The sequence below is a fragment of the Lissotriton vulgaris genome, chromosome 10 (assembly GCF_964263255.1).
Source record: "Lissotriton vulgaris chromosome 10, aLisVul1.2, whole genome shotgun sequence".
Classification (NCBI taxonomy): Eukaryota; Metazoa; Chordata; class Amphibia; order Caudata; family Salamandridae; genus Lissotriton; species Lissotriton vulgaris.
In genome coordinates, this window is record NC_141698.1 from 63700444 (window position 1) to 63727383 (window position 26940).

The 26940-nt window shown below is 47.9% G+C and overlaps 1 protein-coding gene across 1 annotated transcript in view; it reads right to left on the reverse strand.

Moving 5' to 3' along the window:
• Positions 1 to 26940, reverse strand: part of E4F1 (E4F transcription factor 1) — a 225520-nt gene that overhangs the window by 120357 nt on the left and 78223 nt on the right. Inside the window, exons 6-7 of the mRNA XM_086940476.1 lie at positions 23278 to 23421; positions 3013 to 3173 (exon numbers count right to left, since the gene is read on the reverse strand). Of these exons, the coding sequence (XP_086796602.1) occupies positions 3013 to 3173; positions 23278 to 23421 (305 nt within the window). The remainder of the gene's footprint in view (positions 1 to 3012; positions 3174 to 23277; positions 23422 to 26940) is intronic.

Sequence of the window (26940 nt, forward strand, 5' to 3'; positions counted from 1 at the left end):
AAAGTGAGTAAAAGCAACAACACTGAGTCCACCTCTCTATCCTTATAGATTGTGGATCCACCTACCTACCTTGATGCTCAGGACTTGCTCATGAGGCAGTAGACAGCAAAGACCACGAGTATGTCCAAGGACAATAAGTACAAAAATCCTAATTGTGTCTTCTATGTTGTGTGTTTAGTATGTCTTTTTCTTTTACAGGTTTATTTAACTGTTTGGGGCTCCAGGTGACTGCACCTGTCTGAGCCAATACCACATGGTAACCAAACCTAATGGTTTTTTCTTTTTTTCAGGACATGTAATTACATGATCCAGAGAACCGCTGTAGGCACATTGTAGCCATCTTTAATGAGTGTTATCACTTTTTAGAAAAATTAAAATAATCCCCATTTTTTATAGAAAAACGTGAGTAGGGTTGGGAAGTTGTGCCCCGTCCTGAAGAAGGTACACATGTACCGAAACATGTCGACGCACACCAGAGGTTCTGTCCCTAATTAAGACAAAAAACCTCGTTTTCTTTGCACACCTTTTTAATAGCACCAGCCAGGGGTACGAAATAAAGTTTTTTTCATTTTACCCACTAGCCAGGTACTTTTTAAATTTCACATCACATCTCCCACTCACATCTAATCCCCTTTTCACTCACACTCAACACACACCACACATAGTCTAAACTTGTCAACGCTCCCGCGTAGTCGCAGGTCGCAGCGTGCCGCATCCCTCTAGCGGGGTGCGAAGACCCCGATGATGAAGCATGACACCAAGGGGCCTGTTGGTGTGTGAGGGGTATTTTACACAACACTGAGTGTCCCCCCTCGGTCTTAAGATATTGGAGAGCCACATTATCTCTTGTCTCTCCTCCTTCATTGAGGATAACCATCTCTTGGCCTCCCACCAAGCGGGTTTCCGCCCAGTTCACTCTACCGAGTCAGTGGTTCTGTCCGTCTTAGACGAGCTCAAGAGCAAGGCGGATTCCAACCTGCCTCAAGCTTTGGTGCTACTTGATCTGTCCGCTGCGTTTGACACGGTCGACCATTCCATCCTTCTCGACCGGGTCAGCGCAGCGGGCGTTTAGGGTACCGCCCTCTCTTGGCTCGCCTCCTTTCTTAATGGACGGACTCAGGCTGTCCATCTGTCTGGCCACATTGCCCTGACATGCTTGGTCCCCTGTGGGGTCCCCCAAGGTTCCTCCCTGTCCCCTCTTCTTTTTAATCTTTACATTCGTCCCCTTATTATTTCTCTCCTTGACATGGGGGTCTCTGTATATAACTACGCGGATGACCTCCAGCTTGTTTTTGACCTTTCCTCTCCCTTGCACTCTCTACCTAAATTTCATTACACTCTTGTTTTCATCTCGGAGTGGATGAATCGTAACCAACTTAAGCTCAATCTGGACAAGACTGAGTTGGTCCTGACTGGCCATTCCATCTCCCCTGGTCGCCTGCTTTTTGGCCCTCCATCTTTGGCCCTTCGCCCATACCAGCGGCCTCTGTAAAGACCCTGGGCATTAAAGTCAGTGGGGACCTCTCCATGCATGCCCAGATTAGCTCCGTTGTTTCTTCTTGTTTTCTTTCCCTCCGTATTATTCAGAAAGTGTCTCGCTTCTTCTCCACCGATGCCCTCAAACTTATTATGCTAGCAATAATTCTCTCCCGTCTTGACTACGGGAACAGTCTCTATGTGGGCATCCCAGCTTACGAACTGCGCCGATTGCAGGCCATTCAGAACCAGGCTGCTCGAATTATTCATCACCTGCCCAAATCTTCTCACATCACGCCTGTCTTGAAATCCCTTCACTGGCTTCCCATCTGCCAAAGATCTCTCTATAAGATGGGATGCTGGCTTTCATGGCCCGTATTCGTATTGCCCCAGCCTTCATCAATTCACTCATTATCCATTACACTCCCACCCGCGCCATCCGTTCTTCCAACCAATTCCTCCTTAATGTTCCGCGGTTTCGTAGATCTAAAACGGGAGGCACCAGATTCTCGGTATTGGCTCCCCGTTTCTGGAATAGCCTCCCTCTGTCAATTAGGTCTATCCCAACCTACCCCCAATTCCGTAAAGCCCTCAAGACACATCTGTTCTCCATAGCGTACTCCGGCTGAATTACTTTCAGCATTCTCCATCTTCCTTAGCTTTCTGCTTTCAGCGCCAGGAAGCCGCTTGGTCGCAGTGCGCTTTATTAAGAACTTTCTTCATTTCATTCTCAAAGCCCATGAACATAGGCTCTGCAACAGCGCTACATCAACTACTGTGTCGAATAGCAATGTTTGGGCTGCATATGATCAGGTTCTGTGTCCATTTAATCTTAGCAAATTAATGAAGCAATAGACCGAACCCAGTACAAAAGTGTAAATCACAAAGTTGAGGATCCCAGAGCAGATGAGAGGATCTATGCCAACCTGTCACAGAGAATGATCTTCTGCACTTGATTCATAAATATGCGTTTGTAGAATAAAGTATTGGTTTAAGTAAAAAGAAGAAAAAAGACCTGTTGTAGGTCTTTTTTTTTTTTAAGGGTCTGCAAAAAAGGAAATTAAAAAGAAAGGATGTTTTCAAGTGAAAGGAAAATTCACGAGGACACCTTCCCACCAATAAGCTATACAGCTAACAAATTAAGGGTCTAGTGTATTGCACAGAGGCAGGCAAAGCCTGGGGCATGGAAGAACAAGCAATAGGAGCTCAGAGCAGCCCTATTAAAAAATAATACAAAGGAAATCGTAAACAAACAAAAAACTTGCTGCTATGAAATACTAAAAGCTTTCCTTAATCAAGTTGAAAAGGAGTGATAAGTAAAGATAGCAGGTTCTATACTGGACCCAAGAAGCATTTTAGGATTGAGATAATGTCCTCTTAAGTAGGTCCTTTAGCCCATCAGAGCAGGGGCACCCCCCAGTGCAATAATACGTTTTCTAAAATGTAGAGTTTCAGGATACAACCCATTCAATTGCTAGACTCTTATTCACACTATAAAAACAAGGACAAATCCATTTCTGTCAGAACATCAGTCACCTCGTCAGATGCAGACTTCGGGCAAACAGCAAACTCCTGCATCTGTACATGAACTTCATGGAGAACGTTCCCTTTGGCATCAGTTAAGAGACGGATCACAGGAGAACCATTGATGGGTTCACCAGAGAGGGCAGAAATCACTTCGGTGTCAGAACTCAAATCTGGCGAAGGAAAGCAAATTAGGTCAGCAAAAATAAATGTTAAGAAAGACAGAGATAAACCAAATAGAGAGCTTGCCATCAGACTGTGATTTGTAAATTAAGCCTTCTATTAGATTGGGGCGATGAGAAACCTCACCTTTGCCCAAGCTACTGGGTTTAAATAATAAATCACACTAGGAGAAAGTGTGGCAATATTTACAGTGAAATATTGAATTATTTGAAACAAGGAAAATAAAACCTTGGGTAAAACTAACGAAAACATCATTATGCCATTATGACCTAGGGGCGAGAATACCAAATTAGACTGTTCTAGAAAGAACATGTTTTTGCCGATACCTTTTACACACACACACACCAATAAGAAGCACCAGTATTTACTATTAAAATAGATGAAACGTGTATTCTAATGTGCACACTATGCATGTACCAGTTAGCCTAAGTGAAGATCTAACACATTTTCCTGTGCAATTATTATCCATTCTGTCTGTATAATCAGTCTCTGAAATCAGAGAAGGGCATAATGAGCCTAAAAATTGCGGTCCATTCACTAGCAAAGCCAGATATAGACAAAAGGCAATAGGTAAGGCCTTGCCATGATTCAGCAATGTTTATTTCTTTACTGCAAGAATAGGCACACAAAAAAACGACAGACGCCTAAACTTGGCATCCATAGACTTGCCATTAACATTTTAAATAAATAAGCATTGCATATACTGAACCTAACATTGTGGGTGCTTCCTAGCACGTGGGTGTAACTAGAACAGGTCTTTGACCTGAAGGATAACTGGTAAATTTTGACCCACCACCTGTGGCACAAAATTGCACTTCCTTTTTCAGGTGGATGTCGACATGTGAGGAGGCTTTTTCAGGTGGATGTCGACATGTGAGGAGGCAAACGTCAGCACTCACACCGAGAGCCAATGGATTAAGTGGGATGACCCATTTAGTATACTATGCTGAGCAGAGATAAAACGTGACGGACCTCTGAACGGACCATGAGACGCCGCGGCCAGTGGTTCAACTTCAAGAATTTGTTTAGCGCACTACTCACCCAGAGGGTCTCAAGGCGCTTGAGGGAGGGTGTGTGCATTACTTATCGAATAGCCAGGTTTTTAGCTGCTTTCTGAAGGAGAGGTGGTTCTGTGTAAGGTGGAGGTGAGTGGGGAGAGAATTCCAGGTTTTGGCCGCTAAGTAGGAGAAGGATCTTCCTCCCATGGTGGATCTATGGATGCGCGGAATTGCGGCGAGGGCTTGATTGGATGATCGTAGTTGGCGGGTGGGTGTGTAGAAGGACAGTCGTGTGTGGAGGCATTCGGGTCCTAGGTCGTAGAGGGCTTTGTGTACGTGGATGAGGAGACGGAACGTTATTCTCTTGTTGACGGGGAGCCAGTGGAGGTCTTTCAGGTGACCGGAAATGTGAACTTGACGGGGGATGTCCAATATGAGTGTGGCTGAGATGTTTTGGATGCGTTGGAGATTTTTCTGAAGTTTGGCTGTGGTTCCAGCGTAGAGGGTATTTCCATAATCCAGTCGGCTAGTGACCAGTGCGTGGGTGACTGTCTTTCTTGTTTCGGTGGGGATCCAACTGAAGATTTTTTTGAGCATGCGAAGGATGTTGAAGCATGAAGATGAGACGGCGTTGACTTGTCTGGTCATCGAGAGGGAGGAGTCTAGGATGAAGCCCAGGTTACATGCGTGATCTGTAGGTATGGGTGCTGTACCCAGGGCCGGAGGCCACCATGAGTCGTCCGGGGGATGATCCTAAGATGAGGACTTCCGTTTTGTCCGAGTTTAGTTTTAAACGGCTGTTCTTCATCCATTCGGCTACTTCTTTCATTCCTTCGTGTAGATTGGTTTTGGCGGTGTTTGGGTCTTTGGTGAGGGAGAGGATCAGCTGGGTGTCGTCTGCGCAGGAGATGATGTTGAGGTTGTGTTATCGCGCGATGGATGGGAGGGGACTCATGTAACCCTTGAAGAGGGTAGGACTGAGTGATGATCCTTGTGGTATGCCGCAGATGACTTTGGTGGCCTCTGATTTGAATGGGGGGAGGCGGACTCTCTGGGTTCTCCCGGCGAGGAACGAGATGATCCAGTCCAGAGCTTTTCCTTGTATTCCGACATTTGAGGTGTTGTATGAGGGTGCTATGACAGACTGTGTCGGAGGCAGTGGAGAGGTCAAGTAGGATGAGGGCAACTGTTTCTCCGTTGTCCAGTAGCGTTCGGATGTCGTCTGAAGCTGCGATGAGGGCGGTTTCGGTGCTGTGTTTGGCTTGGAAGCCGGACTGTGAGGGGTCGAGGGAATTGTTGGATTCAAGGAAGGCGGCGAGCTGATTGACGGCTTTCTCAATGACTTTGGCAGGGAATGGGAGGAGTGAGATGGGGCGGTAGTTCTTAAGTTCAGAGGGGTCTGCTGTGGGTTTCTTCAGAAGGGCGCTGAGTTCGGCATGTTTCCAGCTTTCTGGGAAGGTAGCAGAGTTGAAGGAACAGTTGATGACATCGCGGAGATGGGGTGCGATGATGGAGTCTGCTTTGTTGAAAATGTGGTGGAGACATGGGTCGGTTGGTGATCCTGAGTGGATGGAGTTCATCAGGCGGATGGTGTCTTCAGTGGTGATTGGGTTCCAGGCGCAAAGGTTGTGAGGGTGCTGTTTTGGTTCGGAGGTGGGTGGAGTGGACTGTTCTTCGGACTGGTTTTCAAAGCTGTTATGTATGTCGGCGATTTCGTTGTGGAAGAAAGAGGATAAAGACTCGCAGAGGTCTTGGGAGGGAGTGATGTCGTTGGTGCCGGCGGTGGAGCTGGTAAATTCATTGACCATGTTGAATAGTTCCTTGCTGTTGTGGGCGTTGTTGTCGAGTCGATCCTTGAATGCTGATTTCTTGGTGGATCGGATCAATTGGTGGTGTTTGCAGGTGGCGTCCTTGAAGGTGGTTAGGGTGTCAGTGGTTGGGTTTTTTCTCCAGGTTTTCGAGAGTACGACATAACTTTTTGGATTTCTTGAGGTCATCGTTGAACCAGGGGGCCTTTTTGCTACCTTGTTTGATCTGGTGGTTTTTCAAGGGTGCTAATTCGTCAGCGCTGTGGGTGATCCATTGTGTGAGTTTGGTGGCAGCTTAGTTTGGGTCCGATGACATGGCAGGAGGGTTTTGGTTAAGCGATGTGAAGAGTTGGTCGGTGGTGATTTTGTTACAGTTTCTTCGAGGAATAGGTTGTGGAGGGTTGTGGGTCGAGGTCTTTTTGTAGCGGAAGTGAACGCAGCTGTGGTCCGTCCAATGGAGAGCTGTGGTGTGATCGAAGGAGATGTGTTTGCTGGAGGTGAAGATATTGTCGAGCGTGTGTCCGGCAAGGTGGGTGGGGGTGTCAACAAGTTGTTTGAGTCCGAGATTAGCCAGGTTGTCCAGAAGGGTGGTGGTGTTGCTGTCGTTTTTCTTTTCCAGGTGGAAGTTGACATCTCCCAGTAGGATGTAGTTCTCGGAGGGGAGGGCATGAGGGCTGACGAAGTCAGTGATGTCTTCGTTGAATTGTGTGCGGGTTCCTGGTGGTCTGTAGATGAGGGTGCCTCTAAGTGTGGTCCTGGGGTCGGTGTGGATCTGGAAGTGAAGGTGTTCGGCGGTAGCGAGGTTATCGTCGGAGCTTTTCGTGATTCGGATGGTGTTCTTATGGACGATGGCGATGCCTCCTCCTGTTTGGTTGGTGCGGTCTTTTCGGATGATCTTGTAAGCGTCCGGGATGGCTATGGCGATGTCGGGCGCTGATGAACAAGTTACTTACCTTCGGTAACGATATATCTGTAAGAAACATTAGTTAGTGTTAGATTCCTTACCTTAGAATATCCCCAGGCGTCAGTCTGGATCCGGAAACTTTTGCGTAGCAGTACCCCTGCGCGTCGGTAGGCGTCGTCTGCAGGCGTCCCCTGCGGCTCCGCGTCCGTCGTTGGCGTCGTGCGCCGTGATGACGTCGCTGGAGTATATAGACGCCGCCTCCGCGCGCTGACGTCAGTTCTTTGCACACAGCATTTCCGCGCCAGAAGACGCAGAGCCATGAGAGAACCAACACTGGTGCCATGTAAAACTAGGGCCCTGAAAGGGATGACCTTAACCCTAGGTATCAGTTCGCAGAACGGGGAGGATGGGTGGGTTCGGTAAGGAATCTAACACTAACTAATGTTTCTTACAGATATATCGTTACCGAAGGTAAGTAACTTGTTCATCTGAAAGAAACACGTTAGTGTTAGATTCCTTACCTTAGAATACATACCCCAGCAATACCAACCCCGGTGGTGGGTCTGCGAACCAATACAAAACTACACCAGAAAGTCCTGGAGGACAGAACGGCCAAAGAAGCCATCCCTCCGGACTTGACTGTCCAGGCAGTAGTGCCTCGCAAAGGTGTGCAGCGAGGCCCACGTAGCCGCTTGGCAAATGTCCTGCAAGGGGACTCCCCGGCCCAGGGCAGTAGTAGCCGCCGTGGCCCGAGTGGAATGGGCCCTCAGCCCAACAGGAGGCTCCTTCCGAGCCAAAGAGTAGCACGCTTTGATGCAGAGGACGACCCATCGAGAGATGGTTTGTTCACAAACCGCCCGTCCCTTCTTCGCACCCACGTAGCCAACAAACAGTTGGTCATCCACCCGGAACTGGCGTGTGCGATCCATATAGAATGAAAGCGCACGTTTTGGGTCCAGACGATGGAGCCGCTCTTCATCCTTTGAAGGATGCGGAGGCGGGAAGAAGGAAGGGAGGGTGATGGACTGCCCGATGTGAAAGGCCGAAACAACCTTGGGCAGGAAAGAAGGTCTAGTCCTCAGAACCACCTTGTCAGGATGAATGGACAGGAAAGGAGGTTGGACAGAAAGAGCCTGGAGCTCACTCACCCTCCTGGCAGAGGTGATGGCAACCAGGAAAGCCGTCTTTAAAGTCAGGAGACGGAGAGGACAAGAATGAAGGGGCTCAAAGGGAGCACACATCAGGAAAGTCAGAACCAAGTTCAAATCCCACTGAGGCATCACAAACGGAACAGGTGGAAACATGTGAGTGATGCCTTTTAAGAACCGAGTTACAATCGGGGATTTGAACAAAGAAGGCTGATCAGGAAGCCTCAAAAAGGCTGAAAGGGCAGAAAGGTAGCCCTTGATAGTGCCCAGAGCAGAGCCCTGCTGGGCAAGAGAAAGAAGAAACAGAAGAACCTCCGAAAGAGGGGCAGAGAGAGGATCCACAGCCTTTGCTGTGCACCATGCCACAAATCTGTTCCACCGACAGGCGTATACCGACTTAGTGGAGGGACGCCTGGCTGCCAGAACAACATCACAGACTTCAGGAGGCAAGTCAAATGGCCTCAACTGCCGCCGCTCAATCTCCAAGCATGGAGGTGGAGACTGGACAGGTTCGGGTGGAGGACCGTCCCCTGCTGCTGCGACAGAAGGTCCTCCTGAAGGGGCAGGCGGATCGGGGGACCGACTGACATGCTGAGTAGCTCGGGATACCAGTACCTTCGAGCCCAGTCCGGAGCCACAAGGATAACTTGGGCCCGGTCGCGCCTGATCTTCTTCAGCACTCTGGGCAGAAGTGGTATAGGCGGAAAGGCGTATAACAGACCGCAACTCCACTCGCGCCGAAAGGCGTCGCCGTGCGAGTGCCATCTTCGAAACTCCAACGCGCAGAACTGATGACATTGCGCGTTCTCTTCTGTGGCGAATAGATCTAACCAAGGCTCTCCCCATTGCAGAAAGATGCCTTGCGCCACGTCCGAGTTCAGACGCCATTCGTGATCCATCGAGCACCGACGGCTGAGTTCGTCCGCCCTGGCGTTCAGAGAACCTGCCAGGTGTTGAACCGTCAGAGTCACGCCCTGACGTTCCAGCCATTGCCAGAGGCGCAGAGCCTCCTGGCAAAGGGTCCACGACCCCACTCCGCCCTGTTTGTTGCAGTACAACATGGCGGTGGTGTTGTCGGTGAACACCTGCACTACACTCCCGTTGACAAAGGGGAGGAATGCCTTCAGTGCCAGACGAATCGCCCGCAGCTCCAACAGGTTGATATGGAGCCGGGACTCCGCCGGAGACCAGATGCCTCTGATCTCTGCCTCTCCCAAGTGGCCACCCCAGCCCTGGAGGGACGCGTCCGTCACGACAACGTGCTCCGGTTGGGGAAGGGAGAGGGACTTGCCCCTGACCCAATCGCGGTCCGTAAGCCACCACTGCAGTTGTCTCGCAGTGCCCTCCGAGATCAAGACGTGGTCGGACAAGTTGCCCTGATGCTGGGCCCACTGAAACTTCAGGTCCCACTGCAGAGCCCGCATCCGCCACCGGGCGTGATGCACCAGAAGGATGCAGGAAGCCATCAGTCCCAGCAGCCGCAGCGTCAACCTGACCGAAACTCGGGATAGCGGCTGAAAGATGGGAATCAAAGCCTGAATATCCCGAACCCGCCGTTCCGGAGGATAAACCCGAAACTGCGCCGAGTCCAGAACCGCTCCGATGAAAAGGAGCTTTTGAGAGGGACACAGGTGTGATTTCGGCACATTGATGGAGAACCCCAGGTCGTGCAAGAGGTCTGCCGTCATCTGAAGGTGGTGGACGACTGTCTGGGGCGAGCCCGCCTTCAACAACCAGTCGTCTAGGTAGGGGAAGACTGAAACCCCTAACCTGCGCAGATGGGCTGCGACCACCGCCATCACCTTTGTGAACACCCGTGGGGCGCTGGTAAGGCCGAAGGGGAGCACGATAAACTGAAAGTGCTCCAGGCCTACCGTGAACCGCAGGTAACGCCGGTGGGCCGGCAGGACGGGGATGTGAAAATAGGCGTCCTGCAAGTCCAACGCTACCATCCAGTCTTGCGGGTCTAGAGCAGCCAAGACCTGAGCTAACGTCAACATCTTGAACTTCTCCTTCCGGAGGAAGCCGTTGACGTTCCTTAGATCCAAGATAGGACGTAGGCCCCCCCTTGTCCTTCTTGGGCACCAGAAAGTAGTGGGAATAACAACCACGCCCTACTTCTGGCCCAGGAACGCGCTCGATGGCCCCCTTGGCCAAGAGGGCCGTAACTTCCTCCTGCAGAAGAGTCAAGTGGTCCCCCGACACACGGTGGTTCTGCGGTGGCATGGCTGGAGGAGAGGTCTCGAAGGGGAGGGAGTAGCCCCTTCGGACAATTTGCAGCACCTACCTGTCCGAAGTGATTGTGCGCCAGTGAGCGTGGTGATGGCGAACCCTGCCACTCACTGGCGTCACATGGGGCCGAAAGCACGGACTAGGAGGATTTTGGGGTAGATGCTGCGGGGGAGGGTGTGGTCTGACCCCGCCGTTGTCCCCGACCGCCACCACGGCGGTTTCCACGGCCGCCACCACGTTGAAAGGATTGTTGCGGCGCGTGGCTGGCAGCACGTGTGGGGGCGCCCCTTCCTTGGCCACGAAAGGGGCGAAACGAACCCGGTTGCTGACGCTGGGTCGAGAGACCCAAGGACTTGGCCGTGACCCTGGAGTCCTTGAAGCGTTCCAGCGCGTGGTCCGCCTTGTCACCGAACAGGTGACAGCCATCAAACGGCATGTCCATCAATGTACTCTGGACATCGGCCGAAAAATTGGCGGATCTCAGCCAGGCGTGGCGACGAATCGCCACCGTCGTTGACATAGCTCTGCCTAGCGAGTCGGTCGTATCAAGACCACACCGTATTGAATATTTTGCTGCATCTCGGCCCTCAGCCACAGCCTGACCGAGTTTTGTCCGCACCTCCATGGGGCATTCTGGCAGCAGTTCCGCGACCGTATCCCACACAGAGTGGGTGTAGCGGCCCAAGAGGCAGGCGGTGTTGCAAGACCGCAGGCCCAAACTAATGGACGAGAAGACCTTCTTGCCAAATTGGTCATACCTCTTGGATTCCCGGTCGGGTGGGGCCGACGGGAATGCGGACTGGGAGGTCGAGGCCTGGATCACCAGACTCTCAGGAGTGGGGTGGGTAGACAGGAACTTGGGGTCGTCCGGACAAGGACGGTGGCGCCTGGCCACGTTCCGATCGACAGGCGCACCTGAAGCGGGCCTGGACCACGTGCCCAACAGAACGTCCGACAAGGCTTCATTAAACGGCAGCAGTGGCTCCTGTGGGCATGACTGCGGTTTGAAGACCTCGGTGAGGATGTTAGGCCTCACGGCCGCGACGGGGAGCTCAAGGTGTAAGGCCTTGGCAGCCCTCATCAGCACCACAGAATATGCAGCTCCCTCCACCGATGCCACGGAAGGAGGAGAGATCAAACCAGGGTTAGGAGAGTCGTCCAGACCACTGGCATCCCCCAAGTCACCTGTCCAGTCCGGGTCATACTGGCACTCGCGTGACAGAGGGTCCTCGGACCCCTCCCAACCTTCACCGAACTCTTCATCCTCTCCGTATTCGGAGTCAACGATGTAGACCGGCTCCTCGGGGTTCATGGGCCCCATCGGCGCCGGAACCGGCGTCGGGCGACGCCCGTCCGGCCCCGCGTCGGGCGACGCCCGTCCGGCCCCGCGTCCGGCGTCGGTGAAGGTAAGGGGACGGCGCCGCCCGGAGCCGGCGTCGGAGCCCCAGTGCCGCCCGAAGCCGGCACCGAGGAACCGGCGTCGCGCGGAGCCGCGGGCAACCCTGATGGAATCGGCGCCGGGTTGGATGGGCGTCGACCCCGAAGGCCCTAGCGGCGCCGGGATCGGCGCCGCCGGAATCGGAGCATCCGACGGCGTCGAGGTAGGGTCAGCAGAACCGCTAGGGCCCCCGGACGGGTTCACTGGGCCCGTAGGCGCCGTGGAACCCGCCGGAGGAGACAGAGGCGTTCCTCATGGCCATGAGGGCCCTATCTCCTCAGGCGTCGCACCGTGCCCAGGGACCTGAGGGTATGGGGCAGGCCGCGCCGGCGACTCTCGCGGAGCCGCGGGGTTGGGGTCACCCGAACCCCCGGCCGCATCGCGCGAGCGTCGGGGGTACGATGACGACGCCCCGACTTCTTGTGTTTCTTACCTGACGAGGATGACGAGTGGTGTCGACTTCCGGAACGCTCGGCGCGGCCCCGCGACCGCTCCCTCGAACGCTCTCTCGACCTCCGGCCGGACCGGGACCGCTCCCGGTCCCGACGTGGGGCCGACACCCGGAGCTCCAGTAGCTTGCGGGACCGCTCCCGTCTAGCTTTGCTGGTGAGGGCCCGGCAGTCGACGCAGGAGTCCACGTCGTGGTCGGGGCCCAGACACCGGAGACAGAGGCGGTGATGGTCTGTGACCGACATCGTGCGCTCACAGTCATCACAGTGCTTGAACCCAGGCATCCTAACAGGCACAAAGTGACAATAATTCGAAAAAACTTGGTCAAAGACCGGAGTACTGCTCTTCAGATCTGCGTCCACTGGCGCAGAAAAAAGAAGAACTGACGTCAGCGCGCGGAGGCGGCGTCTATATACTCCAGCGACGTCATCACGGCGCACGACGCCAACGACGGACGCGGAGCCGCAGGGGACGCCTGCAGACGACGCCTACCGACGCGCAGGGGTACTGCTACGCAAAAGTTTCCGGATCCAGACTGACGCCTGGGGATATTCTAAGGTAAGGAATCTAACACTAACGTGTTTCTTTCAGATGAGGTGTTCATCCAGGTTTCTGTTAGGAAGGCGACGTCTGGCGATGCAGTGTCAAGTAGGTCCCAGAGTTCAGTGGTGTGTCTGTGGACTGAGCGGGTGTTCAGCAGGATGCACTTCAGGTGGTTAGAGTCGGAGCTGTGTTTGGGGTTAGTGGATTTGGTGTGGGTCCTGATGCAGGCGAGCTTGCAGGAGTGGCAGGCGTAGGTGGTGGGAGTACCTGCGGGCGGCGACGTGGGAAGGGGGAGGGGCAGGGTGGGGGTAGTAATGTATGGATTACGGAGGTAAACAGGTAAGTTAACATACATATGAATAAAACGAATTTCGTTGCGTGCACTGCATCATCAAATGCGATGCAGTGCGCGCAACAAATTTCGTTTTATTTATTTATATGGTTACGTACATGTTAAACTCCGTAATCCATACATTAGTACCCCCCACCCTGCCCCTCCCCACGTCACTGCCCGCAGGTACTTCCACCGCCGGCCACGGCTGACCATGAGATCAAAAAGGCCGACCCAAAATTCCACAATGCATGTGTATAGAAAAGTATACATTTTTATGAAGATTTTGATTGCATGAAACTTGTGAACCGGCTAAAGTGATCTCAAGGCCAGAACTCAAAAGTTAATATTGATCCTAAGGACAAAATGCCCTAGACTAAAACATGCCCAAGTACATACAACTTCAGAAAAAGTCTAATGAAGACAACCTATATAATCTACATATGGACAATATCAGCCAATACTTTCCTAGAGAAAACCATATTGAAAAAAGGTGTTAGATGAAGGGGAGTTTGAGAATCTCAAGAAGCCAGCTGGAGACTCAATGGACTCTTACAGATATGAGACCACAGGTTCTCTCTCAGAAGAGTAAAAAATCTGTTTGTCTACTCAAGAGGGTAGGGTGCTCTTTTTGGAATAGAACATGTTTTAGATCATCCAATGGTCTTTGCCCTCTTTGCAGCTAAAAGTTAGCCTTCTGTATTGGGCAATGTAGTGGCCTGGCTTTCTTCCTTTGAGAAAGGCAAAAGAAATTGAAGGGAGAAATAGGGGTGAGGGATTTAGGAAGAGAGAAATATTCTTATCCATTGGCTAATGCCTATTGAGTGCCTCATGAAGTCTCCCTTTTTCAATATGCACAAGTTCATGTTGCTGCATTAGGACGTTGCCTCTGTTCATTGACAGCAGATCTGGTCTGTAAAGAAGTCGGACGCGAGATTAAACCGATCGATCCTAGAGCTGGATACAATAAATGCCTTGCCAGTCTTGACAGCTAGGACTATGATCGTGAGCCCAGATTCTTTCAAATTTTATACTTCGGATAATGATGGATGAGAAGAAACCTGTACAATGATGTATTAAACAGGTATGTGTTGTTCCACCATCAAATGCGCATTGCTCAGAGATGCCGAATCAGTTACCTGAATTTACAATATAGGTATTTTTTAGATCTATAAATGGTTAATCACAATCAGCAGTTGATGGGCCATCTGTGAAAGCAGATGCCATTAACCAGCCATTGACCAATTAAGCATCTGTATTGCCTAGAGAGAGACCACAATGCTATTGTCCTACAATCTCGGTTGACATATCAATTAAAGCTGAATGCATTTCTGCATCTGCCTTATGTTTAAGGTGTTTTTATTTTTATTATTTAGCACGTCTCGGCTCTACGGTGTTACTGAGCTTTACATTGAACCTATTAATGAACAAAGCAGGGTCTCACTGACATACAGCAGAAATAAATGTAGAGAGCAGAAAATAGGAATGAAATTAAGAAAAAGATAAGGTCTCATCTCCGAACAGCATTTAACCTGAGTGCAACTGAAACTGGCAGAAGAAACAGGGAAGAATGAGAATGAAAAGACAAAATTGCTTATTGGAAAATTAGAGCATATATAGACAAAAGAAGAGCTGGGAATGGGGAAGAGCATGGGGTCTTAGATCACATGGGAGACAGAGCCACAGAAACATCCATTAGAAATGTAGGTGCAAGTTAAAAAACAAAGTTTTAAAAAACAAAGTTTTAAAACATTTCTGAAATGGGGCAATGTTCTTTTTGCAACTGATGTCTTGTGAGGAAGAGTTCCATAAAGATGATAAACGGAGATTTTGAGGCACACTTTATTTCTAAAAAGACTACCGGGCTAGTATGCAACTTGTTTCATGATGTTGACATTTGTTAACATATATTTTGCAACACCAGGGGGTTAAGTGTAGTTTGACAGTACACCTGGACACTATCTCCTTTCCATAAGTAGAAGCTGTGCCTCAGAAATATTTGGTAAGAAATATGAAAGAAAGACAGGAACAGAATTACTTGGGTTGCTGAGGTTTCTGAGCTTTGAAAGTCAACCAGGCAAGTCTGAACTTGATTCTTGCTGCCCAGGGTAGCACTAAAGTCAGATTGCTTCTAAATGGTTTTTCATTTTATCTTTTTATTGATGTAAAAACAGATAGTCACAAAATAAAATCATGATTCCAATCATAACAGCCTACTTATTATAGATCGATCAGTTCATTAAAAAAAAGCAAAGAAAATAAATGGATGCCAGTCATCTAAGCATATCCGAATTCTTACAAATCTTTTTAAGATCAAAGTCTTGCTGCATACACAATTTCAAACATTTTCACCCTCGTAATTCTTATGAATCATTGACTGAAAGTTGTAACATCTGTAGATTACCAGGTAATCCATATCAGACATCTAGCAATATAAATACAAACTGTGTTGCCCAGAGGCAATCTCTTAGCGCAGCGACGACATACCTAACAGAGCTCCACAGATATCGGGTGCTCAACTCAAATTAGATTTTGGACTAATAGATGAGGATATCTCTTTCCAGAAGTTATACAGTAAGGGGCAAGCAAAACAAATATGAAGCCAATGTCCCTTTTTTCATCTCCACATCCAAACCATGGAGCTGAAGCTGCAGCAGGCATTTTGTGAATAAATTGTGGGGTGTGATAGCATCCACCTACTGAAAATGAGGCACTCTTATCATTTTTGGCAAGAACAGCCTTGGAGTTCAGCTGGTTACAAAATCTCCACTGGAACATACCGATCTTACAACTATTTGTGGATGCGACTTTATTTTAAAAAGCCGGTACTAGGTCCTCATATAACTTCTGAAATAGAATACAATACAAATTTCCACGCCTTTTAAAGACAATACGAAATAGGCTTTACTAATACTTTTGGCTACATCCTTACATTCTTTTTTTATAAGCACTGCAGAAATTTCAATTTTGAATAAAGCTAAACTGTAAATTGGGACTTCTATGAGGATAGATACCCAACAGTTGGATCCACTGAATAAAGGAAACAGCTTGTTCAAAAACGTGTTAGTGACATCCGAGACTGTTCCAATGGCTGATAGTAAGAGCACTCGAGTGTAGCCCTAATACAGTGCAATCGGCTAAGTGTAGAGCTAAATGGAAAATTCCTGCCAAATCCTACTGAATCTATTAATTATTAATGTGGCATCTTATATCAAGATCTCTTTGGAAGTCTGGGTATTTTTAGAAACGTAGAAAGATTGGATCCTGCTTCTCTAATCATCATATTTACATAGAAATAGTTGCGAGCATTGTCCATAGTAGCGACTCTGGTTAACACGTCCAAAAAGACTTTCCGATAATAAATGATAATTCTAGGACGTGCCAATGCTCCCTCTTCCTGATCTAATTGCAGTATCTGTAAATTGGTCAATGGTTTCTTTACCTCCATATAAATTGTCGCAATATTTAATAAAAAAAAGAATTACTGCACATTTATCAGGAGATTGGCAAAGACGTATTAAAATAAGGGAAGTATGTTCATTTTAATCAATGCCCCCGACCAATAAAAGTTAATGGTAGCAACAGCCACTAGTTCAATAGCCTTCCCTAATATTGGGGCACGGTTTAGACCAAATAGATCACCGAAATCGGTTGGAACAAAATACCTAGTAATAGAATTAGTAGGTAAGTAGTTAACTCTAGTACCTATAGGTAACCCCCCCCTCCCAACCAATAGTAGTTAATGGTAGCAGCCTCCACTGGTTCAATAGCCTATGCGCCAGGACAGATTTTATTGAATTTTGATTATTTTTCTGTTTTGCCAGCTAGCAATTACCCATATGTTCACTTTAATCGAAGCACATATGTTAATATATATTTTTATCCCATATTTCGGCTGCCATAAAAAAGTCCTTTAAGTTCTGTCTTGCTTTGCCTAGCTTTAATTTTCCTACCGAGGTTTTCTGTATAATAAAAGATCAGGTTGCCAGAGCTAGTGAGATCTGAAATCGCTTACATTTCGCCTTCTCTTGGTTAGTCCGCTTCACTTTAAGAGAGATTACCTCGCTTCTAATACATGCCCCCAGAGCACCCCAAGCCTATATTTTGCTACATAAATTCCTCTAACATAGGCTGCATATTACCCACTTAAGTATAATTAGCTAACCGGGATTTATCAGCAATCCATCGATAACGACTGGGCTCCAACTCTTCAATAACTGATTTGGTTGGTACTCCCGAATGATCAGAAAAACCACTCTCCAAAACAAAACAAGTTACTTACCTGTACACTGTGGTTCTTCAGTACAGATATCTTTCATAGATTCAAATGCCTGAATCTTCCCAGTCATCGGAGGTGGGTGTCCCACAGTAACTATAACTAGCAGGAACGAAACATCTATTGACTTAAACTATAAGCACCTTTCTCATAGGATTGGCTACGACGAGAAAGGGTGACATCCATTAGTTGCACACCAGTTACAAAATCTCAGCCATGTTGCCTTGTATTCTCTGTTGGTGGACTCCGCCCTAACCTTTGTCAATGTGTCCCACCATTCCTGGGGAAATATTCAGCTTGAAAAATTAGTTGTTTTCATTATCCAGGCGGCTAAGTTGAGGGATTCCGTGTTCGGGTGAATCACGTGCCCACCTTCTCTCTAGAGTAATCCTGGGACTGGATACTCGGACATCAGAAGGAGCTCTGTAGATCATACTAGCAGCCCATCCCGACGTTGTCCTGGTATGAATTGCTGCCGGCCAGTAGTATATTGTTTTTTAGGATTTTGTTTTGATAGCATTTCTTATATGTGACAGGCCTGTGAAACGCTCAGATTCACAGTGCACTGCTGATGCACTTAAGAGTGCGCGTTCAGTAGTGTGTGAACTCTAGTTTCCCTACTTTATTTTTCCTTGCAATATTATATAGCAAGAACTCGACAACATGGCATGAGCACAATTTACATTACAGAAGAACACATTCATTTGTGGTAGGCACGGGGAGACAAAGCGATTTGCCTGGAATCACAGGATATTGAGCTGATGCAGAGATGCGAACATAGCTCCCCAGCTCTAAAGTTCGCAATTCCAGAACTTGTGGCGGGAGGTGTGTCTAAAAGTGTATGTCGGTGCTGGCCATCAATGAGAGAGACCTGTGCATTTTTCAAATGGGTGGTGAAAAAATATGAGTATGTTGCTGGAGATGTAGGCCGCCGTGCCACCAATGTTCTTACCGGGGGAGGGTAAACACCCATTATTCCACAACTTTCTTTCCGCATACCATCACTCCGCATACTTTCATTATGAAAGTACCATGACTCCGCAGTGCCATTATAACGCATGGCATTACATTTTATATGCTTTTACCACGCATACATTTACAACGAAATTCGTTGTAAATGCATGAATGGTAAAAGCTTGTTTGTTTTTTTAACGTTTGGATAAGTAAGTATGGGTATAGGGATATACGTGTTGGGGTACTGAGGTATATGTTTTGGGGTGTTTGGGTATTTTAAGGGTTCAGATATAGTTTTGGGTTATGGGGTACAGGGGTAGTTTTAGGGTTAGGTATGGGTTTTTGGGTACAGGGGTATTTTTAGGGTTCAGGGCAAGGTTTGGGTTTTGGGGTATAGGGGTATTTGTAGGGTTCAGGGGTAGGTTTGGGGTACAGGGATATTTGGGTTCAGGGGTAGGTTTGGGTTTTGGAGGTACATGGTTATTTTTAGGGTTCAAGGCTAGGTTTGGGTTTTGGGGTACAGGGGTATTTTAGGGTTCAGGGGTAGGTTTGGGTTTTGGGGTACAGGGTTATTTTTAGGGTTCAGGGCTAGGTTTGGGTTTTGGGGTACAGGAGTATTTTTAGGGTTCAGGGGTAGGTTTGGGTTTTGGGGTACAGTAATATATATATCTGCATAGCCTATGTCCTTTTGCTGCAACTGCCCTTTCCAATGCTGTATTGGGTGTTGCGACTGGTGCTGTGGTTCCTGAGATTACCTGCCTCAAAGGTTTGGGCTCTCTCTTTATTATATTAAGAGAGACCCCAAACCGAAATATTGGGCACAACGCTGGCTTTTTTTCCGTAATCCTGCGCCCCGCACACGCCCACGCCCACAACACACGATATGAGACATGGCATGAAGGGCGGAACGTACCACGCGTCCCCAGCGTTTGTCACGCCCCCAGCACATGCCCACAGCACAATGCAGACACGCCCACAAGGTACTAATTTGCTGGCACTGTTGCGACTGTCTGCGAAGCAGTTGTCGCTGTGAAAGTAGATGTGGTCATCAACGGTCTCGATTTAGTCTGACTTGCCAGATTTATCTGAGGCAGGTGTCAGCGGAGTCCAATGCCCTCTCAAATGGTGATGCCTTCTGACCTACTATCCTGCAAGTTGGTGGGAAAATTGTCTTTTCCGTTGTTGGCTTCTATTTATCCGCTGTTCTATGGGTCTTTTTTGGCAGCTCAGGTAAATCTTAACTAGACCTTAGCCTTTTTAAGGATTTTTCACCTCAGAGCAGAACCCTTCCTCTTCCGCTGCCTTTTACTTTTGAATCCTAACGGCAATCTTGCCTCTCAATCCTTGAGAATGTTTGCAGAGAATGTCCTGCAATATTAACATTCTTTGGGTCTATGGTGCAGACAGTACAGGCCCTCCTTATGAGGGTCTTCTGAGAAGAGCCTCATCTTTCTACATGTCTTAAAATGGTGAAGCAAGCCCTTTTAATGGATATGCTGTAGATAGTTTGCCATATAGTCTACAATATTTTCTGTTGGGTGATACAACTGCTTAGCAAAGTTGAGAATTAATAGGAAACGAAACATTTGTGTAGAGCAAATAATGTGTTGTCATTGTGCTGGCAATGAATGCAAGGCAAACACACACCACACAAATTTCTTACAATAGACATATTTCATAATTTATATTTTTGAGTAATGGTTACTTTATTATATGACGGATATATATATATATTTGCCAGGTGACGATAAAGGCAAGTTCAGAGTTATAACTCCCTATTCAACAGGTGCGGATAGTCTCAGAGCTATGCTACGCAAGAACTGGCATATTCTTTTAACCGACAATGTGCTCAAAGAAGACCTTCCAACCCAGCCACTCCTAACCTTCAGTAAAGCGAGATCACTAGGCAACATATTAGTGCACAGTCATCTTGATAAAGTGTCTCCAAGAACGAACACTTTAAGGGAGCAACGAGGCTTTTACCCCTGCGGCCGCTGCAAAGCGTGCGCAGGTAGTAAACGCGTACTCTCGTATACAATAACAGAAACTGGCAGGAAAATCTACATAAATAAATTCATCACCTGCAGCACACAGTATGCCGTCTACTGCTTGCAGTGCCCCTGTGGCTTACGCTACATTGGGAGCACGATCAAGGAGATAAAGCTCAGAATATTAGAACATATGCGAGCCATCGACAAAACAGATCAGACCTATCTGGTGGCTCGTCATTTCGCGGAAGCACACAATCGAGACCGGAGTAAGCTCCAGTATTTCGGCCTCGATATTGTACCCCCTAATATTCGTGGAGGTGACCGTTTACGCAGATTAAGGAGACTAGAGTCCCGATATATTATCGATCTGTGTACGAAACATCCCAAAGGTCTTAACAGTGGGGAGGAGATGGCTTTCCATCTAGGGAAATGAGCAGAGAACAACTGATATACACCATTCCTAGATGATAGTGCACTCTATTGAACTGAAATTAGAACTTCTCACATTATCATATTTGGAACAAATGTATATCAATGTATATAATAGCTCTGAAACCTGTATCCGATTTTCCGTTTTGTATATATCAGCGTGTGAGAGACACGTTATAGTTACTTAACTGACAGTACCTGTTTTTGCCGTATAACCTACTACTATGAATTTAGGAAATATCACTAATACCTTGTGATCCAGATTGAATTAATCTAAATTTGGACGGGTAGAATGCAGGAGTCTAACTTAGATGTCTCTCACATATTTAGCTTTCCACTGTATATAAGATGCACTTTAATCACATTTGTTCTAATTTCGAATTCACGTTATAATTTTCATTTGAAATGTGATTGAATACTGTGAATAATTATACATGCCCCTTCTGATGTTGTACGCGATGCATCTCACTCTATACCCACTTGTCTCAACCCCCCTCTCAGCTACGTCCAGCTTTCAGCTGTGGTTTGAGAATTGATTCATTTTTTGTGTACAGGTGATTTAGTATATGTATTGTATATGGGGACACAAGCCGATCCACGGCTTTATTGTTTATGTCGATTTTATGACGTTTTATTGTGATAAGCCTAGCAGGGAACAATGCGATTGCCCATCTGTGGGCTTTACATAGCAATTTGCTAACTTCGTGTTACATCTACTATACACTACAAGATGGCCGCCTCTGTCTCATGCTAGGCTTTAGTCCCCTTGTTTGTGTCCACACCTGACTGGAAGTGGGAGTGACTATGTATGTTAAAAACAATGTCGGAAACAAACACAGTGCATCACACACTGACGAAGGCAGACCGCCGAAACGCGTCTGTGTGCACCCCTCCGCTAAATAAAATCTAGCGCGTTTGTAACCCTCAACCTCGAGTGCTGTTGTATTCTTTCCAAGGAGGAGTGGGAAGGACTTTGGAGCTATATATATATATATATATATATATATATATATATATCACTAAGAGAAACAAACATAAAATACATGACTTTAGTGAGCCATGTGACAAAGTGCACTGGTGCTATCAGCAGAAAGAAAGAAATCACAATACATATAGGTATTGGTCCGTCTGCAATGGGCAGCAAGGAGTCCCCAAGCGTCACCTTTCTGTGCCCACGCGTAGTTGACTATCATTGTGCTGCTTCTCAGTGCTACGGGTTCAATGCAGACTGAGATATACACACCGTCCTCTCCTGCTGCTTCTGAATGCCGTTGGGGTCCTGCCTTAGAGTTGTATGCACCTGAACATTGGCCCAGAAGAAGTCTTAGCCACAGAACATGATGGGAGCTCTACGTGGCACCGCCTTCGCTTCAAGTGTTTGAATGACAGCACTATAGTCAGATTGCTTCGATATGGTTTTAAGTGTTTCATCAAGTAAAACACTGACAGTTGACTTTACTGTGCAGCCAACAAAAAAATTTATTGTGAGGTTGGTATCAAACCAAAAGCCTAGGGATTTGATTTCTTGGGACAGCTTGGGAGAGAAACCATCAACTTTTAGTTTGTCCAACCAGTTCTTATTGTTGGTTAGTGGTCTCCGGTTCACAGTATGAATTCTGTCTCATCAGGATTTTTTTTAATGAAATTCTGAACATCCATTTTTTTTAACAATGTTTAAACAATATCAAATAGTGACCATGTGCAGGAGGAATGCAGAAATTAGACGGTCCTTTCCTTAATTTCAACCTTACATATTTTGCACATGGGCATAGACTGAAAAGCCTCAGAACGCTGGGATTAAAACAATTCTTTGCGACTGAAATATATGGGTTTAAATATAGTATGCATGTGCAAAATCATGGTCATGAATGAGGCAGTCCCTCTGTTAGAATGTCTATCCTCAACTGACAAAATGACCCATGTACTAAGCTTCTGTGGCAGGTTAACAGGTATAGTTACATCATGTGTGCTCGGCATGGCCTAATTTTGATCTGCCACAGACTGAAAACTGCAACCATGACTGGTTCTCCCAGCTGAAGCATGGACTAAAAGATGGAATATAAAAGACTCCTTCTTGAGTGAATGTGCTTGTATAATTTAAAACACTAGCAAAGCAATGCACCCCTTATTTCAGCTTTGAAAGCTTATAACTCGGAGTCATCACGTCATTTTGATATATGGCACTAGGTCATTTTACTTTCAACAGCAGCACTTGGTGTTAGACCAGTCGCTGTAAACTGAAAGTTCAAATCCTTCACTAGATGTCACATAATCATTCGATAAATGTATTCAAACTGTAAGCAGGTGAACAACCACCGCCTCCCTTTCTGCAGGGCTACAGAGCTGCCCAATCTTGACTCAGATTAAACTGTACCTTTCTGTAAGGACTTCATATCTAAATAACCAACTATTAAGCTTGATCTCAGTATTTCGTTGTCACTGAAGCCTGAGCTAGGCGTCTATCAAATGTCATTAATAACAAAAACAAAAATTAAATCCACCTTGAGCTCATGAGACAGTGATGTCAGACGTCCTATGATGAATATGAACAATGAATAGCACTCAAGCACAAGATGACATTTCTGGACTAACCAATGGGTAATTCTTGCTTCAGAAGTTTTTCCTTGAGGTATGGGGTCTTTTCGGTGCATGGAGTCAGAGACTTCAGGTGCCGAGTCAGAGCACCAGACTCACGGAAGCTTTTGTTACACTTCTTGCATATGTATGGACGCTCATCTATAGAGAAGTGAACAAAGAACCACAGACAACATTGAGAAATGGTTTTAGGATGATAAGAGCGGCTATAAAGGCACACTTTATACATTTCCATAAAAATATTTACATTCACTATCAAGTAAAGTGACACCTACAGATCAAATAAACTAGTCACAATTGGAGTAGGGTTAACAGCATGTTTGTGTTTGCATAGCATGCCAACGGTTTGAATTTATATAAAGTGAAGCATGTTATTTTAAACACTATCGAGCACAAACATGCAATAACAGCATTAAGAAGAAATTAGATTAAAGTGGCAGGTACAACATCACTCAAGGTTGTTCCACTTCATAACCAAGGTTTTAAATGATCGTTCCTCCAGAGAGGGTGAGTTTGAGAAATAATCTAGCGCAATAGCTCCAATTTACATGAAAATCTGAAATGCCATTAGATTGGATGGGTGTTATAAACAACAACCTTACCCCTCTCTAACACTGTAAGCCTTATTAGAACACAATCTGTGTCTCACTAACACTAGATGCAATGGCCCCATAAGAGAGCTACTTACCATGAACTACATTGGTGAGGTGGATTTGTGCATCAATTCAAGAGGGAAACATAGATTGATAATGTAATACAAAACTGCAAAGAAAGAGCCCGCCTTCTCACTGGGGAGAAAATCCTCTTAACTAGGATAGTGGAAGTCTTTAACTAGTATAGTGTACAAGGCTGTTTAGAAGGTCTCTTTTTCTTGGCTGTAATAGTAAGATTAACTTATAGAAGAGGAATGTAAATTAGAATGTAATACAAGAGTAAGACGATACAGTTGCATTTTGACCTTTCATAGGGTTGATGGACCTCTCTGTTCCCAGATGCAAGATCTTTTCCGTTTGGATGTGCATTATAATCAAGTGGAAAGGTTTTTAGATTCTATTTGAATGTGTGTGCAGTCTGGCGGCAGATTTAAATACCCATGCTATAGGAAACTAGGAATCAGACTGCCAAATTTTAACTATTTTATGCTGTGCTGACAGATCTGTCCTTACACTCTGGAATAGAAAGTGTGGATTTGCACAGCAATTTTCTTTTTTTCCATTTGCTTTGACAGGTGGAGCAGATTTGGGAACCACCACTGACAATCCCACTTCAAGGCAATTCTTGTACTGGCTTGTGTGAACTTAATCTTTAGTTTAGTTTAGTACAAGCTTTATTCGAGATAACTTCTCATAAAAGCACAACATATAATCAAATACAATACAGATAAAAACAGTTAATTCATTCATCATTATACATATACATATTCTAAAAAACAGTTGTGCAAGCTCATACAATACTAGACAATAAGAATTGCACACAAAAATAAGAACAAATTGCATTAAAATTACATTAAAAATTACCTTAAGTTAAGTAAGCCTTCCTATCAACCTCCGCCTGATTGACCAAGCCCACCCCAGATATTTGGCCACTCCAAGAACAATCGACTCATGAGTGGATGTGCACAGGATTCTCATAGCCACTACACTGTGTCGTGTCCCAAGATTTTTACAAACTGGAGTTAACCATACCCTCCTTGGTAACGAATAAGCATGGCAGACAAATAAACAAGCATTAGAAATGCAATAGGTCTCGCAGCATTAGAGTTAGTGCTTTTAGAATTGTTAATGGTTTTTTTTGTAAATCTTTAGCGTGAGTGAGGGTGAGTGAGGGTGAGGGGTTGAGGGTGAGTGAGGGTGAGGCTGAGGCTGAGGCTGAGGCTGAGGGTGAGGGTGAGTGAGGGTGAGGGGTTGAGGCTGAGGGTGAGGGTGAGTGAGGGTGAGGGGTTGAGGGTGAGTGAGGGTGAGTGAGGGTGAGGCTGAGGCTGAGGGTGAGTGAGGGTGAGTGAGGGTGAGTGAGGGTGAGGCTGAGGCTGAGGGTGAGTGAGGGTGAGTGAGGGTGAGTGAGGCTGAGGCTGAGGGTGAGTGAGGGTGAGTGAGGGTGAGGGGTTGAGGGTGAGTGAGGGTGAGTGAGGCTGAGGGTGAGGGTGAGTGAGGGTGAGTGAGGCTGAGGGTGAGGGTGAGTGAGGGTGAGTGAGGCTGAGGGTGAGGGTGAGTGAGGGTGAGAGGCTGAGGGTGAGGGTGAGTGAGGGTGAGGGGTTGAGGGTGAGTGAGGGTGAGTGAGGGTGAGGGGTTGAGGGTGAGTGAGGGTGAGTGAGGGTGAGGGGTTGAGGGTGAGTGAGGGTGAGTGAGGGTGAGGGGTTGAGGGTGAGGGGTTGAGGGTGAGTGAGGGTGAGGCTGAGGGTGAGTGTGAGTGAGGCTGAGGGTGAGTGTGAGTGAGGGTGAGGGGTTGAGGGTGAGGGGTTGAGGGTGAGGGGTTGAGGGTGAGGGGTTGAGGGTGAGGGGTTGAGGGTGAGGGGTTGAGGGTGAGGGGTTGAGGGTGAGGGGTTGAGGGTGAGGGGTTGAGGGTGAGGGGTTGAGGGTGAGGGGTTGAGGGTGAGGGGTTGAGGGTGAGGGGTTGAGGGTGAGGGGTTGAGGGTGAGGGGTTGAGGGTGAGGGGTTGAGGGTGAGGGGTTGAGGGTGAGGGGTTGAGGGTGAGGGGTTGAGGGTGAGGGGTTGAGGGTGAGGGGTTGAGGGTGAGGGGTTGAGGGTGAGGGGTTGAGGGTGAGGGGTTGAGGGTGAGGGGTTGAGGGTGAGGGGTTGAGGGTGAGGGGTTGAGGGTGAGGGGTTGAGGGTGAGGGGTTGAGGGTGAGGGGTTGAGGGTGAGGGGTTGAGGGTGAGGGGTTGAGGGTGAGGGGTTGAGGGTGAGGGGTTGAGGGTGAGGGGTTGAGGGTGAGGGGTTGAGGGTGAGGGGTTGAGGGTGAGGGGTTGAGGGTGAGGGGTTGAGGGTGAGGGGTTGAGGGTGAGGGGTTGAGGGTGAGGGGTTGAGGGGTTGAGGGTGAGGGGTTGAGGGTGAGGGGTTGAGGGTGAGGGGTTGAGGGTGAGGGGTTGAGGGTGAGGGGTTGAGGGTGAGGGGTTGAGGGTGAGGGGTTGAGGGTGAGGGGTTGAGGGTGAGGGGTTGAGGGGTTGAGGGTGAGGGGTTGAGGGTGAGGGGTTGAGGGTGAGGGGTTGAGGGTGAGGGGTTGAGGGTGAGGGGTTGAGGGTGAGGGGTTGAGGGTGAGGGGTTGAGGGTGAGGGGTTGAGGGTGAGGGGTTGAGGGGTTGAGGGTGAGGGGTTGAGGGTGAGGGGTTGAGGGTGAGGGGTTGAGGGTGAGGGGTTGAGGGTGAGGGGTTGAGGGTGAGGGGTTGAGGGTGAGGGGTTGAGGGTGAGGGGTTGAGGGTGAGGGGTTGAGGGTGAGGGGTTGAGGGTGAGGGGTTGAGGGTGAGGGGTTGAGGGTGAGGGGTTGAGGGTGAGGGGTTGAGGGTGAGGGGTTGAGGGTGAGGGGTTGAGGGTGAGGGGTTGAGGGTGAGGGGTTGAGGGTGAGGGGTTGAGGGTGAGGGGTTGAGGGTGAGTGGTTGAGGGTGAGTGGTTGAGGGTGAGTGGTTGAGGGTGAGTGGTTGAGGGTGAGTGGTTGAGGGTGAGTGGTTGA